General features: G+C 41.2%; 1 protein-coding gene across 3 annotated transcripts in view; it reads left to right on the top strand.

Annotated features, from left to right (window-relative positions):
• The window catches only part of rab11fip3 (RAB11 family interacting protein 3 (class II)), a 37,014-nt gene extending 18,688 nt beyond the window's left edge, over positions 1-18,326 (top strand). For 2 of the 3 annotated variants that reach the window (XM_054766948.1, XM_054766950.1), the window contains 11 exons: positions 1,936-2,108; positions 7,606-7,797; positions 9,837-9,974; positions 10,700-10,735; positions 10,837-10,930; positions 11,008-11,252; positions 13,876-13,957; positions 14,041-14,178; positions 15,473-15,628; positions 15,721-15,861; positions 15,949-18,326. In XM_054766948.1, coding sequence (XP_054622923.1) covers positions 1,936-2,108; positions 7,606-7,797; positions 9,837-9,974; positions 10,700-10,735; positions 10,837-10,930; positions 11,008-11,252; positions 13,876-13,957; positions 14,041-14,178; positions 15,473-15,628; positions 15,721-15,861; positions 15,949-16,062 — 1,509 coding nt within the window. In that variant the 3' untranslated portion in view covers positions 16,063-18,326. The remainder of the gene's footprint in view (positions 1-1,935; positions 2,109-7,605; positions 7,798-9,836; positions 9,975-10,699; positions 10,736-10,836; positions 10,931-11,007; positions 11,253-13,875; positions 13,958-14,040; positions 14,179-15,472; positions 15,629-15,720; positions 15,862-15,948) is intronic. The other variant, XM_054766949.1, reaches the window with a different exon arrangement.
• The last annotated feature ends 667 nt before the right edge of the window (positions 18,327-18,993 follow it).

The raw sequence follows: 18,993 nt of genomic DNA, 5'->3' as shown, positions 1-18,993 counted from the left end.
TCAAGGTATATTATTAGATATGAGACTAATTTGCTTTGTTACCTATAACACAAAGCTAACATATTGATGTTTTGTTCAGGTAGCATATATTGACTTACATTTGATTTTTATTAAACATATTTTAATTAGGGCTGTCACATATAACATGTTAACAGTGGTAACTAATTTATTTAATTAATTACTTGAAAATTGTTAACATAATTAGCGCATGCGCATCATAGCAAGCCACACCTCTCTGTTTCGACAACGCACGGCGGCAAGTGTAGCATGCTCACAGATGTACAAAGAATTTGGTACTCTTTTGTAAGTGCTGTATGGCAGGGGTGTCCAACCATCGAGCTGAGCGAAACGTTGAGGTGCAATGATTTAAAAACAAAACAAAACAAAAAAAACACACACACAAAAATTACAAATAAAATAATATGTAAATAACTACGTCAATTTTTTTGTAAAGGGATATCAATTTTGGAAATATGGGCCATTATTTTATTAGATTTTTTAAATTTATTGTTAGAAACCCCACAGCTTTTGCATGTTTAATGCGAGCGGAGACTTGTCCTACTTTGTTCGACAGTCTGTGAACGCACCCTCTAACTTTGCAATGCATCTTCTCCCATGCTGCACAGATAAGACTACTAATGCATGAAGTAAAGATTTGATTACCTAATTGAGTGCTAATGTGCATATTTGTTGGTGCACCTCTCTGGAAAAACAAAGTCCAAGTTCGTACTGGTTGTTGGATAGTGGGTCTGTATTCATTTAGTGCTTTTAATTTGATGTTGTTCCTGTCATAGTTTTACACAATACATAATAAATTTGATCACTATAATGTACGTATCTTTTGCTGATGTTGAAAGTCTTTCCCGGTGACTAGCTAGCGCGCTGCTCATGCTATTTAGATTCACTCCCATTGACACATGCCCACAAATAGCTGTCCTCGACTATGCCCGTAACTAGCAGCTGCTAACTCAAATTTTAGCGAGCAGTTCAAAGCACAAAATCAGCCGAAAGACAGCTCGCATCTAAAAGCACCTAGGTCGGACACTCGTATGCCAAGATACCACTGTATAAATGACAATAAAAAATACCTGCAGTCCGCCAGAAACGTCTTTCTTCTTTCTGGCAACGGAGAGGCAACGTACTTCTTGACAACTCAACTCACAGCGACACAAATAACTTTGGTCTTGTCGAGAGAGCCATTTGCCAGGGTAAACTTACCATTCAAAACACCCTTTTTTTTGCCCATTTCTGCTCAGTATTTGTTCCCGCTTCTTGCTCCACAACAACTGCCACCCTGCTGTGTTTCCTCAAACAGCAGTGATGGCTGAGGGCCAAACAGGACGTGCACGTTAATAGCGCGTCAAAAAAAATTATGGCGTTAAAGGAAACGCCCATTAACTTTGGCAGCCCTAATATGTACATATACATATAATCCTGTCATTTATCTTTCTATTAATAAAATACAGTGAAAATGGGTATATTTCAGAGCTACAGTAGTTGCAAAGGGTGATAATCATGATGAATTAATTTGTCAGCTTTGATTAGTCTGATTAAAAATTACAATCATTTGACAGCCCTACTTTTAATATACAAAAGGTGCTGTATCAAAGTGGCCCCCTGCATCCTTAAATTGTTCTGTAAGCAGCCTTCAATAGAAAAACTTTAAACACCCTCGCATTAAACTAACTTCAGTTATGTCAATGGCTAAATGAATTTAGGTTTAGTTCCTAAGGTGAGAGAGTAAACAGAGTCTGGGGTGAGCACAAAATGCCACAAAAAAGGCAGTTTGAAGGCAAGTAGAGGAGGGCCCAGCTGTATTATGTTCTCTGAGGGGAGGCTTGCTGTGCCACATTTTGAAAACCCCAGAACAGAATACTCCTATTACTACCAGTATACACTTGTATCGTGTTTTTTGATAATGTTGTGTTGTTGCAGCAAAATGAGGTGACGGACAGTGCGTACCTGGGTTCAGAGAGCACCTACAGTGAATGTGAGACTTTCACAGATGAGGACACCGGTGCCCTCGTGCCCCCTGAAATGCATGAGGATGTGGACACAGACAGTGGTATTGAGGCGGCTCTTCACGACCCCGAAGATGCCATGAACAGGTTTGTATATAGTCCCATTCAGTATGTATGATGATATCTATCTGCTGTGATTAAATCAACATAGAAGCCTTAATATGTTGCTGTTCAAATTACTGTGCGTGCATGTGTGTGTGTGTGTGTGTGTGTGTGTGTGTGTGTGTGTGTGTGTGTGTGTGTTAAATGGTAAACAAAGGTAAATAGCTGGCTAGCCTGTAGTTGACCCTTCTCACTGATCATGTGATGTTCGTGCCAGCGCTGCTCGCTCGGGTTCTATTTGGGTCAGCAGACGAGCAGCTTAAACGGAAGGATGGCAATGAAGGATAATCGCTCATCTTACTATTCTTGTGCATTTGCAGCTTGTGCCGCTGTGTTTTGCTAAATAGCCAGCAAAATGAAATGTTTGTGCTTTCACGCACACCCCACATTGTCACAAACTGTTGCCGTTTGAAAGTTATTTTTCCAGATGACTTCAGCTGTCCTTGAACGCTGAGTCGCCTTCCCCTTTTCTTATCCAAATCGAGTCTGACTACAGTGTGTTGTCATTCTTCTCAGCTGGGAAAAGACGACTGAGATAAGGCTGAGAAGACTGAAGTACTGACTGAAGGGATTGGTATCCCTTTTAGTTTGAAAGTCCTTCGCTGTCTGATGCATTGTACAAGCCTTTGTCTCAACAACTGCCTAGGATCTGGATTGCTGATATTACAGATTGATATATGGAAAAGAATGAATCTTAATTGCCAAAGTAAGATGCTGCACATGCTTCATGTGTAGCTACAGTTTTGATATAGTAGGCCTGTCACGATAACAAATTTTCCTGGACAATATTTGTCCTACAAATTAGCCGCATGCCGCTTGGCCTGCCGGTACCTATCAGCTGCTTCAGGAGTCCCACAAACCATCCATGCTCGATAGGACTCCTTCTTCAGCTTGACGGCAAACCTGACCTCTGGTGTCCACTATCGGGTTCGGGGCTTTCCGCCTTGACTGGCACCGACCACCTTGCGGATGCAGCAATGGAGGCACAGAATAGGGCCCATTCGTAGTCAATATCCTCGTCGTCCCCCGAGATGCAGGCGAAGCTCTGCCAGAGGTGAGAGTTGAAGACTCGATGAACAGGAGACTCTGCCAAACATTCCCAGTACACCCTCACTACATGTTTGGGTCTCCCAGGTCTGTCCGGCATCCTCCCCTGCCATCTAATCCAACTCATCTGAGCCCCTGCCCCAGGCCTAGCTTGACCTTCAGCATTTACTGGGGCGGTTTGCATCTGAGTGTGAAGCGCTTCTGGGATGAGACTCAGCACCTCCAAATCCGAGGCGATGGTTCTCAGTCGTAAAAGGGTGGATTGCTGCCCCACTTGCCGTCTGCAGCACTCGCTAGCAGCCACGCCTTCATCCACTGGGACAAAGAGACTTGATGACTGACACGAGGGTACACTCACTCTGTTCATTCCACTATAGAACCAATGCGCCAGAGGCACAGAGTGGACCCTCTTGTCATGCAGTCTCTTTGGTAGAGTGAAAGCGAGAGGAGCAAAACAAACACGCACGCACATGTCAATTTATAGAGGCCGGCAAAATTATATAGTTTGTTTTTATTTATCATGCAATTAATTGATTTATTGATTGTCATGAAAGGCCTGTGATATAGTATGTTGGGCATGTGGTGACTGATTGTGTTTTGGTCTTCCCATTCCAGCCTTGAATTCCAGGAAGTGTTGAGCTCAGCTCTTTTGTTGTTTTCTCTTGGAATAAGCCGATTCCCTCTTTTGCCCAATGACACCAGTCTTGCTGACAGGAACACTATTCCAGTGTCACAGTGTTGCAGAACATGGAACCTCATCTGACTTTTGTTGATTGATTTCTGGAATTGTCCTCATCAGTTGAAGTTGAAGCAATCACATTTGAAACCAATTCACTGACGCTTAGTGGGAAAAATGTCATTAAGTTGATTGAGTTTTGGAGGCAAGCAAGAGCCATCAACCAAAAACAGGCTATGCTACTATGCACTGGACGAGGGATTAAGACTGTAACTGGATTAGCCTCCCCCCACCTGTGTCCCCACACACATTTGGCCCTCGGACAGTCCGCAAGACTGTCTGATGGTTGTTGCTTAGCCTCAAATCTGATTAACCCTCTCATAGTCAACCCTCTCTGATTCAGTCTGCTGGTACAGACGATGTGCCATCCGCCACAGGGCATTGTTGGGTGGTAGATCTCTGCAAAGTCTAGGACCTTGTTCTAGTCTTGCTTTTGTTTCCAGTTGGTGTAAATCGTAAGACTTCAGGATTCCACTCTGGTTGTCTGGGGTTTTAACTCCAGTTGCTCCTAGGCTTTCACGCCAGGGCAGTGGAGGGCGTTCTAAGATGCGTTCGCTTGCCTCACCGACCCTCTGTGTGAGGGACCTCAATATGGGGCCATGTGCTAAGAACCCGGGTAAAGGGTAAGTGGCTTTAAAATTGATAGTGTTACTTTTTAACCAGTTCTGCCTAATGTTTGCTCAGAGCACTGCTGCAGAGGCCCAGTCAAGAGACTGAAGTGTCCTTGAACTTGTAAAGTATTTTTTCCAATGCATACCCCACGCACTGTGGTACTTTTATCTTTGAATAAGACAGCAAAATAGCACCTGAATTGTGAACAAGAAAATGGGCCTTGTATGCTGAGAAAGCAAGCTTTTTTTGCTGATTTGGACATCCTCATCCTGAGTGTGCTTAGGCTCTCAACGTATCCTGTCGAAAAACAGGAAATGCCAGCTTTTCAGCTTTCCTTTTTAAATAAGGATCACTGAAATATTGTACATCAATCTCCAGATCTACTCAATGGCTCTATCTTGGAATTTGTAAAAACTGGTCATTTAAGAGCCTCAACTGTTTTGCTCCCACTATGATTCCACTATGATTCTCTCCACACATCTTGAAGGATCATGGTTTTCCACCAAGGCACAAGGCATTTTGTTGCAGCCAAAGCAGCCTTTAGGATTAATGTGAATTAGCAGATTACCCTCAAAGACTTGTCCAGATTGCTGCTGTTCCTATGGCCAGATTAATTGTACTGTCGTCCCTCGTTTATAGCGGTGAATTGGTTCCAGACCCAACTACTGTTAAATTAATTTCCGCGATATAGGATTCAATGTTAATAAATGCAATATTTTTGTAGTTAGAGCATAGAAAACCTGTTTATGACTTTCTAAATACGTTTTAAGATTATTAGAGACCTGTAGACATGAAATAACATCCCTATAGTCACCTTTACACGCCTATTATTCATTGTTTACGCCACATTGCAACTCCTACGCTGCAGGGGCTCGAGACAACCGCTAGTGAGCTAACAAGTTAGCTTTCATTTTATTTCGCTAAACTCGAGAAGCCAAAAATGTACCAATTCCACACGGGATGAGGGGAGAACTTTTTTCACTCTATCATGTCGGACATGCAATGGCTGACTTCATGACTTCATGCAGTGTTACGGTAATGTAATATAAGGTATTACTGCCGCCAAGTGACCAGAATACTACATATGACTTGTATTTCAATATGTTTTGACTAATAATAGACCATAGGCTACCACGAAACACCAATCATTTATTAATTCATTTCTGAAAAACCGTGACATAGCAAGGCAATGATAATCGAACTGCGATATTGTGAGGGACGACTGCACTTGAATAGGCTTTAAAGTGGGTTTGTTTTATTCTGAATTACAGCATCAAAAATTAATTGGTGAATAGATGGTTAATCGATTATCCAATTAATTGACACCTTTGGTATTCGATTAATAGTTTTTGGTTTCAGCCTCTCAGATGTGACTAATTTTTAATTTCCTTAGTCATCCATGAAAGCAGACCTATTATCTTTGTGTTTTAGGCAAAACAAGATATTCACACAAATCAACTTTGACTTCGGAAAACAGTGATCAATATTTTGCCTCTTTCAAGATATGTTGCGAACTACATGGTGAGCCATAGGTTTGTTTCCATACATCGGAAAAATAATCATTCATTTTGGACAACGGTTTTTATTTACATAATGTTCTCTATATGATTACTATTGTTTTGAAAACACATATTAATACCACTGTTGATGAACTTGCATTAGCACAGTTGAAGTTATGCATGTAATGGTGTTGGTGATATGTTCCTTGAGATGATTTATGTCTGGTATTTTCACCTGTTACACCATGGCCTTCAAGTTCCCCCAAAGATAGAAATCAAGACGGGAGAGATCTGGGGATCTGATCTGAAACACAAAAACAATCTACATTTTACAATGTATGGAACCTTATGGCCCACACTGTACTAACTATTTGTGTTGGCTTCATATTGATTTGGTCCGTTTAGGGCCTAACCGATTACTCGATTAATCGAAACAACAAGCTTCAGATTAATCGACTTTCCCATACGAAATAATGTAAATCTAATTAATTCTTTCCAGAAACCCAAAAATATTAACAAAAGGTACATTTTATAGAAAAAAAATATAGTTTAATATGCAGAAAACAATGTGAAATAATTATAAATGACTGATGCATGGAACTTATTGTTGATGTGGACTTCTCGGTGAGATGGAATTTAATAGTGTTTCTTACCTTCTCTATCAAAGTGCTTACACCCACAACGTCATTTGGCCCCATGGCGGGTTATTCAACAGTCGCACTCAGTAAAAAATGCATGGACAGTAAGTCAGCAACGTGTAGGGTGCTTTGTTGGGGCACTCGATTTTGTGGAACGATGTAGTGCAAGGCAAATGGACAACTTTGCTACACGCAATACTGTACCAAAACCAAGATGGTGTACGAAGACCGAGGCAAAATTTTGACCTAAAAATTAATCATACATAAGTGGGGCGCACAAAAACCAAGGTTTGACTGAACACTTTTCTCAAGAGAATACTATACAAGTGAAACTTGGATATAACAGGGGATGTCCGATATTGGCTTTTTTGCCGATATTCAATATGCCAATATTGTCCAACTCTTAATATCTGATTGCAATATCAACTGATACCGATACCGATATGTGCAGCATCACGTCTCCTTTCATGGAATTAATACATATATTTTGTGAAGCTAATGGATACAGCATCAGCAATTCCTTTCTCAACGTGGCTGTAAACAAATTAGTTCAACTCGAGTAAGCAAACATCTGAGAAATACTTGTGATTGGGCATGGCAAAGTGTGGCTTGAGGAACTCCACAAGTTTGGTGAATCCGGCAGCAAGGCATTTTCAGCCGAGGAGTCTCCTGCGCAACTGCCTGCCGCTATTTTTTTTTTTTTTTACATTCCCGCTACCCGCCTCACCATTAGTGCTGTTTTGACAACCCACCACGTTCTGGTATCGGGCCGATAATATCAGTCATCCCTAGATATAACTAGTAGTTATTACTTTACAAGCTTGTACGCTGACTACTCTAAAATACGTCCACATTCCATAAATAAGAGGCAGAGTCTATTGCTTCTTTAATGCATATAATAATATACCATAACCATATAGTTGAGCATTGTTCTGTGCTTCCTCTCACAGTTTCTCCCTCAATTCTGAACTGCACAACCCCTCCCTGGTGACCGTCATCAGTGGCGAGGAGGAGCACTTTGAAGATTTTGGGGAGAGCAATACTTCAGAGCTGCTGCTGGAGAGCACTGAGGAAGGTGTGGCCAACTCGCCTCTGGCACAGACACCTCAGCAGATCAATGTCTCCTCTCTGCTCTCTCCCAGGTACTATTGTCAATCCAAGACATTATTTTGAAATGGGGACACCGCAATGATATTTCACTGAAAAAGACTATAATTTGTTGCAGACTGTCAAATTAATCTTGATTAGAGAGTGTTTTTATTGGCACTGTTCTGGCCCAAATGCCACCTTTTTAAAAACTTTGAGGTCAAACTGTGATAAGATATCTGCAGACGTCCTTTCCTGTCTGTCTCCTTTTGTGGTGAAGGTCAAGATAAGTGACTACATAGTTCATTCCTCTTGTCTCACTGTGGTTTTCTGTGGCTTAGTTTTAGTTCATTAAACATGTCCTATCTGTCCAATGAGGTACCTGTTGTGTTCTCCTACCTTTTCCGCACTCTTACTCACTCTTTCACTGGGAACTCTTAAGCTGGATCATTTGCACGTTTCTGTGATTTTCCTTTCCCAGAAGTTCTAAACCGCTTGCAGCTAGTTTTACCACCAACTGGCATGAAAATAAACAGGTGTGTGGAATGGATTATTACGTTATTAATGTCTTGAAGCCATTTAATCAAACCGGTGCACTATCTGACTGCAACCAGCAGAGGCACTGTTGTTTAGTCTCAACTAGAGTCTAGTCTCAACTAGTTTGCAAATCATGAAGAATATGGCACAACTCCTCCAGGCAGCGATATTCTGCTCACTATGACACTAGGTTGGAAGCAGGAGCTAAGAACATTCAGAGAGATTCTCCCATCCATCATGTTAGTTTAGTCCCGCCATAGTCAGTCAAGGAAATGTAATCAAATGCCTAATTAGAATACATCATTGCTTGAAATGTAGAAATACTTAAAAACAACAAGGAACCAACTTGAATATACAGTATTTCACAAAAGTGAGTACATCCCTCACATTTTAGCAATCATTTTATCTCTTCTCAACAAAACTGGTATATACTTTAGAGTAGTTAGTCTACATCTTATATTGCCATATAGATGTACTATGTACTTAAAATCAGTTAACACACAGCCTTTTTTGTCTTAATACAACACATGTGAGTACAACTCTCAGCGAACATGTCCAAATTGGGTCCAAAGGGACAGTATTTTTGGTAAATAGAATGTCACAGTACATGTTGAAGAAAACTTCCCTGCGGCCCATGCTGCAGTACATCTTGGAATTCTTGTCTCACCACAATGAACCGCAGCTCCCCAGCAGCACTCGTGCATCCCCAGACCATTTCACTACCACCACCATGATTGACTGTAGGCAAGACAGAATTATCTTGGTACTCACTTGTGTTACCAGCTATTTAGACAATAATGGCTGGTTGTTGAGTTTTCTATGCTGTTATCCAAAATGAACACAGACTACTGTACTACTGATGGTATTGTTGTATTCCAAACATTTAGAAGGTTGTGTTAAACATAATCTAAAAGTAACAAATTGTCTACAGAATATGTGCTTTGTTTCGGAAAATCATACTGCATCCCACAAGCTTCACCCACTCGCTGTGAATGTGTCATGCTCAGCAGCGCCGTCTACATATGCACACCATTATTTATCTACATATACAGTATACAGTATAAGCCTGTTTGATGACCTCTGTTAGACATGTAAAAATGCACGGGCATCCATTTGTAGGTAGAAGGTAGAAATAAATGGCTTAGGACATTAGTGCCTATGACACTTGGACAAGCCCTTCTGTGCTTTTGTGCCTTAGCAAACAGAAACGCGCGCCAGATAGTTTGCGTAATGGAAGGGCTGACTCACTCCTTGAATGAACAATCAGCATCATGGCTATGAGGAGAGCACACAGGCTTCTCCGTTGATTTACTCCACTATGTATTTAATCTGTTTTTCGCAAGGGAGTAGATTTTCTGGGTTCGTCTTGCAAGGATAGGAAATTTTATCTCCACGTCTCTAGACTATTCCCCCAGTCACCCTCCACAGTCCTCCTCATGGAGCCCTCACACTTTACCCCAACATACCAGAGGGATCTTTTCCCCACCTTGATGCACCCCTTGCTTGTTTATCACTCACCGCTTCCTTCTCCTCCTCTCCTTCTTCCCCCTCCTTCCAGCGCACCTGCTCCTCTCCCTGACTGCTTCCAGAGCTTCCTCAGGGAGGAGGCGCTGGACTTTTTCTGTAGCCAGTGTCACAAACAAATAAGTCGCCTCGAGGACCTCTCCACTCGCCTCAATTTCCTAGAGATGACTAGGTAACACAACTCTGCCCTGTGGCCGTGTGTGCAGTGTTGATTAGATTAACGCATGTACCCATCGTGTATGTGTGCATGTTGTGTTGCATTTGCATACACACACCACATAGTTTCAGAGATTGTGTGATCATTTTAAAAAACATCCTTTAGATTCTTCATTGGCATCCTCATCCTCAGGGTTAGCTTGCACTGGGGAAAATAGTTAGGTTGTTTGAGTTGTCTTACCAGACAATACAGGTAAGTCATGCCTATTTCAATGTTTTTGTCTATTTTTTTTACACAATCCTCTTCACACTTTTAAAATAGCTGTTGACAGAAAATACTTGCTGATCCAGGATTACTGGCCAGTAGCAGTAGAGTTACGGGAACCCAGAAGTAACCCAGAAATCCAATTTAATCTGCTTTCAGTTGTAAAAATGGTGAAAGGAGCACATTATAGAGTAAAATCCTGTTTGAAATAGTAGCGTTTTTTATACTCATGCACCATGGTTTGGCAGGAAAAACTGAGCCTAGATCAGCACTTTCTAGATTAACTTTAGAAGTCATAGTTTGCTGTGTTACTGTGTCTCATTTTCACTCTAATAGAGTTAGAATTTGTCAAACCCCCTTTGCTCTACTAGCAGAAAGGGACGGCGCAGATAAGGCGACTATCAAAAGATAGTGTCTCCTTCCTCTATCACTCTTTGCTTCCTGACCACTTTCCTGTTATTCGTCTCCCCATCCAGTGCTGGCAAGAGGCTGTCCAGCAAGAAGGTGGCAAGGTAAGCAAAATCAGCAAGAGTTCTCAAGGTTTTGTTTTCGATAGCGAAGCAAATGTTTATCAGACTTGAGGTGATGTTGAGCTATGCTTTGTTCCTTGTAGACATCTTCTGCAGAACAGCTCAATAACACTGGACACAGTGAGCGACTTGACACGCGACATCCTGGAGCTGGCCGATAATGACATCACAGATAAGGTGAGAGGTCATCTGCTGTCGAAAGAGTGCTTCAGATGAGATGGCGTTCCGCTGACTGTTGACTAACCACTTGGCAGATGCTGCTGCTCGAGCGGCGCGTGGCCGAGCTGGAGAAGGAGTCCGAAGCTTCAGGAGAGCAGCACGCTCGCCTGCGGCAGGAGAATCTTCAGTTGGTGCACCGCGCCAATGCCTTGGAGGAGCAGCTGAAGGAGCAGGAGCTTCTCGCGGATGAGCAGCTGCAGCATGAAACGCGCCGTCACAAGGAAGCACTGAGCAAGATGGAGAGAGAGAGAGGGATGGAGGTGGAGAACTTGCAGGCCAGGTACATTCTTGATCATTCAAAACCTCCTGGCAATGATTTAGATCCCCTTATACACATCTCCTGAAAATGAGTAAACCGCTCAGATTTCAGCAACCATTTTATTCTCAATGAACCGCAGCTCCCCATTGCTGGCAGCACTCATGCAACCCCTAACTATAAAACTACCTCCACCGTGTTGTGTTTAGATAATAATGACTGTGTGGTGATTCATTTAGAATGGATAGTAAGACTGAATCCCAATTCTACCCCTTAGCCCTTCCCCTTCATCTTACCCTTTGTCTTACCCTTTCCCCTAGCCCTTAAAGGTGGAAGAAACTGCTACGAAATGGGACACCACTTGATTCTCATTACGTCATCACCCTTCACCGCTTGTTGGCTGTGACATAGGCAGATGAGATACTTAAATTGTTCCTACCATAAAGTAAGGTGTATACATTTCTGCATTATTTCAATGTTACATAGTCTACTCACGATGCATTTTTTTAAATAAAAGGCACACATTTTTACAAACTGACATTTATTGCAAAACAACAAACTCAAATAAATAACTACTTACAACCCACACTGTAACAACATTCATGAAAACAGAAAATGTATTAAATATACATATGAAATAGAAATAACAATATAGCAAGCTTTACGACCATCAACAAATGTAATACATGTAATAAACCTTATCCAGCATTATTTCAATGTTTAAAAAACTCCCTGTCTTGGCCTCGCTCTCCTCCTGTCATTGTCATTGATGTTCTCCCTCAGATTCTTTTGTAAGGAAGTCCAGAATGGCATTTTGCTGCATTTGACTTTTTGATACTGGGATTGCAGCTTTTGAATGGTCCTGGAGGAGTGCTGTATTGTGTATTAGAGGACTGACTTCACTTGGCTCAGCATCTCCTGCAGGAATGACACATAAGCATGACACATATTAACTCATTGTAAATACAATAATAATAATAGTAATAGTAGTATAGTAATAGTGTGCTGAAAACAAATACAGTAGAGTAAAGTTAAAAAAAATAGATGGTAACAACGTAAGGTTCCAAAAGTTGAATAAACATCAATAATGTGGTGTTCTCTCCGCATATGGCCATGTCGTTTAGATCTCTTCCTGACCATCCATACTGTATGCTAAGTACAATAAACATATCGCACCATGAGAATTGTTGGTGGACTAGGGTGGCTATAATTCACTACGCTGTGCTGCATTACATGACAGACAACTAATATGCATTAAATGATTAAATAGCTAATATTTAATGCGAACGTCACAGCAGTCTCCAGTAATGTAGAGTCCCCATGCGAGCGATTTTAAAAATACAACCACCTAATCATTGTCTAATCGTTCATAAAATGCAGTAGATTGCAGTTAGGTTAGATATCGGTGTTAGCTGGCTAGTTGTAACGTAGCGACAACCAACAATTAAAAACATTGCGAATATTTACGTGAAGTAGCAAATGATTGAATAATTAATTAAACATGAGTGTTGTTACTGTGAAAATAATGAATTATGTATAATTACTTACATTTACATGTTTCTTTCAGTCCCCGCTCTGCCGCTGTGTTGTATCCGAGTAGACCCCGCCTACCCTGTCATGTCAAGTCAACACTTGGTTTACAGTAGGGTTGGGCGATATGGACTTTAGCATCCATAACAATTTTTTGAGGATGTATCACAGTATGATGATGTAACTAAATTCAGCGGAGTCTTGTATAAAAAGCTACAAACCTTAACCCATATAATTAAATACTCTTGTCTAAAATTGTAAACACATTTATTGATTTATTGGTAACAAACGGTGCAATACAGCAAGAACATTTAGTCTCTGCCAAACTAGATCAGTGCAAAGTATTCAAAGTAGAACAAATTTGTCGCGTTCCTACCTTTTGTTGTCACCAGTGCTTTGTAAACTTTGCATATTATGGTCTCTTGCTCCAAATCTGCTCTATCGAAACCAAACCACTTCCACATTACAGTGGTCTTAGTCTACAGTCTTTGCTTCTCCTCCGCCTTCAGCCATGCTCATTTTCTCTCCTTTGCCACCTGAGGACCTTGTTGTGGTATACGTTAGGCGCCAGTGCGTCAATACAGTGCACCACGGCACGCAGTTGCAGGAAAAATTCATCATCAACTCTGCTTTTTTCCGTTTAAAAATATCATTTATACCGGTATAAGTCATTTTCTTATCATTGGAAGAATTTATACCGGTGTATATAAAAAAATGTTGCCCAAACCTAGTTTCTTGGGCTGTACATCCCTTAGCAATTAGCCCTTACCCCTTGATTTAAGGAGAATTGGGACACCACTTGATTCTCGTGAATGCGCAAAACCAAGGGGCAAGGGCTAAGATAAGGGTAAAGGGGTAGACTCGGGATTCAGCCTTAATATATACTGCTGTACAATCTGCACACTGACTACTCTAAAGTACATCCAAGTTTCATTTCTATCCAATTGTCCCTTGTCCCTTATTGTCCCTTGAAAAGCTGTTTACTGGTATGGTAACGGCTCCATGCTGCCGCCATGTGGCACTGAGCTGCAACATGGGTTTAGGTGCTGATGTGTGAGAGAGAACGTTACACATTTTTTCTAGTGTGTAAATAGAAATGCTTATGTTTACTTTCCAGAATGCAGCAACTAGATGAGGAGAACAGCGAGCTGAGGTCCTGTGTTCCTTGTCTACGAGCCAACATTGAGAGGTTAGAGGAGGTGAGTGTCATGGCTGTCTTTCGTTCCCTTGCCCCAATCAAATCCGAATGTACCCCCCAACCGATGTATGTTATTTTTTCTAGGAGAAACAGAGGCTTGAAGACGAGACAGATGTGATGAGCGACAGGTGGAAGGAAGAGATGGAGTCCCGCCAGAAGATGGCTGACAAACTGAGCTATGAGCGCCATCAGAACCAGAAAGAGAAGGAGAGCACACAGGAGGTGGGCCTGCTTTCTCTATATTTTAAACATGAGCACTACATGACTAATGTAGTCTAATGAGATGCAATGCTAGAGCTGTTGTTAGCAACAGATTAATTTAAAGGGGACATATTATGGAAAATTGACTTCATGTGTTAGGCCGCACGGTGGTCTAGTGGTCGAGTTGGCCAATACAGGAACAGCCTGGAGATCGGGAAGACCTGGGTTCGATTCTCCCTTGGGCATTTCTGTGTGGAGTTTGCATGTTCTCCTCGTGTGTGCGTGGGTTTTCTCCGGGCACTCCGGCTTCCTCCCACATTCCCAAAAACATGCAGGTGAGGTTAATCATTAATTAATTGGCGACTCTAAATTGTCCATAGGTATGACTGTGAGTGTGAATGGTTGTTTGTCTATATGTGCCCTGCGATTGGCTGGCGACTAATCCAGGGTGTACCCCGCCTGTCGCCCGAAGTCAGCTGGGATAGGCTCCAGCATGCCCCCGCGACCCTAATGAGGATGAAGCGGTATAGAAAATGGATGGATGGACTTCATGTGCTTGTATACTGTACACATACAGTATTTGGGTCTTTGGAGTGGCTGCCCAATTATCAAGCGTCAATGAAAATAATGTTTATGTTAGCCTTTCAGACTTTGTGAGATAACAGTCCCTGGATGAAGTTTTGCCTTTTTTTTTCTCGCAAGCGACTACAAGAAACCAGTATCATGTCAAAGCCATAAACTAAGCAGAGCTGCATTGTTGTTGGATGCATAGATTGTAGCACCTATGATGTCACTTTCCAGCCACAAAGGACATGAGAGCAAATTGGATTCATTTATTTATGTTTGTTAGCCGTTCCTGTTCAAGGTCAGGAGCGTAGGTGTACTCTGTCTGCTGCTCCAAAGCTCAAGTCTTTAAGGTCTAGATTTGAGTTTTCTCTGTGAAACCTATTTCAACATGCAACATGCACCGAGTTGCTCTTGGTACCGTCACTTGCTCCGGTCGCTTGCTCAGAACCGGCTGTTCTGAGCACGGCTGTTTAGAGCGAGTGTGTTGTAATTGTTCATCCTTGGGGTATTTTGTATTAAAAAGTTTGATTATGTGAAAAAATTGCACATGTCCTTCAACAATATGTTAAATATTGAAATGTAATTTGTTAGGTGTTGCTATTATATTCTTTGAGCAAAATAAGGTATCCAAATGATCAACACACCCACATCACAACCACAACATTAAACAGTAGTATTGGATCTCATTACATAGATTAGTGCAGGTGTTTGTAATAGAAATATGAAAATGTCTTTTGATCTATTGCAGCTGATTGAGGACCTGCGCAAACAGCTTGAGCACTTGCAGTTGTACAAGCTGGAGGCCGAAGCAAAAAGGGGACGCACACCCGGCGCTGGACTGCAGGAGTACCAGACCCGCACCCGTGAAGCAGAACTGGAGCAAGAGATCAAACGACTCAAACAGGTGGAATATTCCAGCATTTCAGTTGAATTAGCGGCATGCCCTCCCGTGCTGTTGTCATGTTTCATAGTAGATGTACTGACGTTCTTCTCTAGGACAACCGCAGCCTAAAGGAGCAGAATGACGAGCTGAACGGCCAGATCATCAACCTGAGCATCCAGGGAGCAAAGAACCTCATGTCGGCCTCATTTTCAGACTCTTTGGCAGCTGAAATTAACTCTGTGTCCCGCTCTGAGGTAATCTTTCAGTGCAGTGGGTCTTTTTATTTTCATCACCTTTCCAACTCATTTCTATCTACTGACCTTAATTTTTCTGTGTCCCAGTTGATGGAGGCCATCCACAAACAGGAGGAGATTAACTACAGGCTACAGGACTACATTGACAAAATAATCGTGGCCATCATGGAGTCCAACCCTTCCATTCTTGAAGTCAAATAGACACCACAGTAACATCTTTAGGTTAGAAAACAACAATAACCCCCCTGAAAAATAGATTTTGTGTGTGTGTGTGTGTGTGTGTGTGTGTGTGTGTAATGTGCTTCAGGTTCTGGTGACTTCCATGTTATTGGCCAGAGGAACCCGAGCCTGCACTGCTGGATGAATGTGTGAAACTTAATCACCCCATTTCCCACCCTTGAGGTGTCACTCAAAGTGAAGGATTAGGCAATTCTATACCTTGAAGGCCTTAAAATCAGAGGTGATCACATGTCTCCTGCATACCGCACTTGCCTCACTTGCAACTGGAATTGTCAAGCAGGATGCTGACTCGTGTTGAAGAAGCTATATGAAGCACTGGTCAGTTTATTTCTAGTCAACCCAAGTGAGGGACATTTCTTGGGGTTGAGGAGGAAAAATGCCCTGAGGGTTGTGTTTTGTATGTGACGTGACCTGTTTTTTGCAAGCTTCTGTTCTAAATGGTGGAACTGTGTGGTCTATAAATTTTTTCATCTCATTATTATTATTTTACAATGAAACAGAGTCTTGGAGCTCGGGGGGGGCTACAGCCTGACTCCAGTGTTCTCTTGCTGAGTGAAAGAAAGTGTTTTTTGTGTGTTTCTTTGCTGCACAAGTGAAACTGTTAAGACTGAAAATATGTTTAACTGGTTATATGTGAAGAATATTATGGTTGCACTATTTTTTTTCTTAAAGGGATCAAATTGTAAATGAAGCTGAAGATAAATATAAGTTGTGGGATTTAACACACGCTCAGGTGTGGGCTCATGCGACGACCAACCTATGAGGCAATCATATATGTGGAAATAACACTTTAGCACGTAGTGGGATAGCCATGTAATAAGACTTGCATGGACCTTTTATTTCTTCAAGCATCATCTGCTTTTTCCCCCCCACGTGACGCACAAAACTACACTGATGCTCCACTCTTCAAGGACAAATGGACAATGGACCTTAAGAAATGGACACTGATGGTGTAAGAGTCCAGCTTTGCTTTCTGCACAAAACGTTCCTTCACCTGCCACTCCATGGAATATGGCCTTGGATGTAAATTACTTGTAAAGTTTTTTCTACACTCATTCTAGATTCTAGGTATTTTTTTAGTATTGAGGGGAACAACAACAATTTCTCATCTTGAGGTGAGAGAAATGACGAGGCTGCCTATATTCTTCTCTAGCATGTAGCGTGTACAGCACCATTGTTTTGATTACACACATATTTATTCAGCGTCCGATACAAAGATGACACTTTGTTTTGATGCGATTATTTAATTTACAAATGTGTTTGGGGAGAGAAATGTGCATCATTTCAAAGGCTCAATAGCAGTTTGTCAGTGGAGGTCGCTGCATTCTTCTGTATATCGCTGTGACCACTCGAGGGTCCTTATTATAGAGCTTATAGAGTCGTCTTCCTGTTTGGAGTCAGGTACTGCATGGAAACACTGATTTTCATTGTACAGTTCAGTCTACTGAGTGATTATACCCTCTTAGAACACTTGTTTTCTTGTTTTTGCTGCAATTGAAGCGTTTCCCCACTTAATTTTTGACAGTACAAAATCATTCAAGCTTAACAAATCCGACAATTCATTCTCTTTGTCATCTAATTGCGTGACGATTGGAGTACTAATAGGATAGATGGTCCGAATGACAACATTCCCTTTTAGTCGAGCTGATTGCACTTTAACAGGTTCCTTCAAAATCCTGGTTTCACAATGGCCAAAGATGTGGTAATTTATCCCAATTATTCATCACACTCACTTCACTGTCCTGTAATGAAGCAAAACAAATAGTCTAAAACACTGCCTGTGCTCCAACCAAACCTAATAGTGAGCCCTGCGGGTGTGGGGGGGAAGCACTGCCCACCCCACAGCCACGTTTTTGTTTAAATGATCAATAATGAAAATGTAAATATTAATCTTTTTTTTCTTTTTTTCCCCCCCTCCTTCTTCTACATATCACTTCCAATGTCCAAAGAAAAGTTCCAGGCGACACTCACTACTTGTGTAGTGCATGACTTGCCATTCATTGTGTGACATGGGAAGATGAAATATAGAAAGATGAAATAGTCATATTTTCAAAAATAAATGTATAAATTATATAACCGTATTGGTTAAAGCTGTATATTATTTTTTGGGAATATCCCCCAGTTGTTATCAGGAAATGGGGAATATAATTTTGGTCATTGTAAAAAGAGAAATTATAAAAGTAAGCAGTGAGTGTACGAGTAGGAAAATAAAAGGAATAAAATGACCGATTTGTGTTTGCCTCATGTTCCGTATCATGCATAATTTTGGATATGCACTTCATCCTTTATCCCCACAGAGGGGAAATGTGCATGTTCCAGCTGCAAAGACACACAGTATTTGTGCAGTACTGACTAGATCAATGATCAGTTTACACCAAGTATCTGAAAAATACAGCATGTTGCTTTGCAAGTAGCACAGTTTTTGCTACTTCCGCTTACCATTGTGGTTTAGCTTCAAAAATGTGACTTGTACTCTAAGAGGTGAGTTAAATGTGAATATTTTAGCAAAGGAAATTTTAATTGAAATTCAACTTCAGGCTGTATATGTATTTATTGGAAAAAAAAATGTTCTTGGGTACTACTAAATGGTACCTGTGTACCACCAGTGGTACTCGGTACCACAGTTTGAGAAGCTTTGAGCTGGATAATATTCTGCTATCCAATTCAAAGCACTATACTCCTGTGATATGTTATCTATTTTATGCTATTCAATTTGTATCATTTGAATCTAACCAATTGAATTAATAATAATGATAGTTAATTGTAGTAATTATAGTCATAAATAATGATTGTAAAGGCAACTAATAAAAACATAATTCAATTACATTTATAGGCAAAGATCAATCAACTCTATTGCTCTACTATTTCCCGCTGACGATGCAGCAACAGATA

The sequence above is a fragment of the Dunckerocampus dactyliophorus genome, chromosome 2, assembly GCF_027744805.1.
Source record: "Dunckerocampus dactyliophorus isolate RoL2022-P2 chromosome 2, RoL_Ddac_1.1, whole genome shotgun sequence".
NCBI lineage: Eukaryota > Metazoa > Chordata > Actinopteri > Syngnathiformes > Syngnathidae > Dunckerocampus > Dunckerocampus dactyliophorus.
Note: the sequence above shows the minus strand (reverse complement) of the source record. Positions and strands in the feature narration are given on the sequence as shown.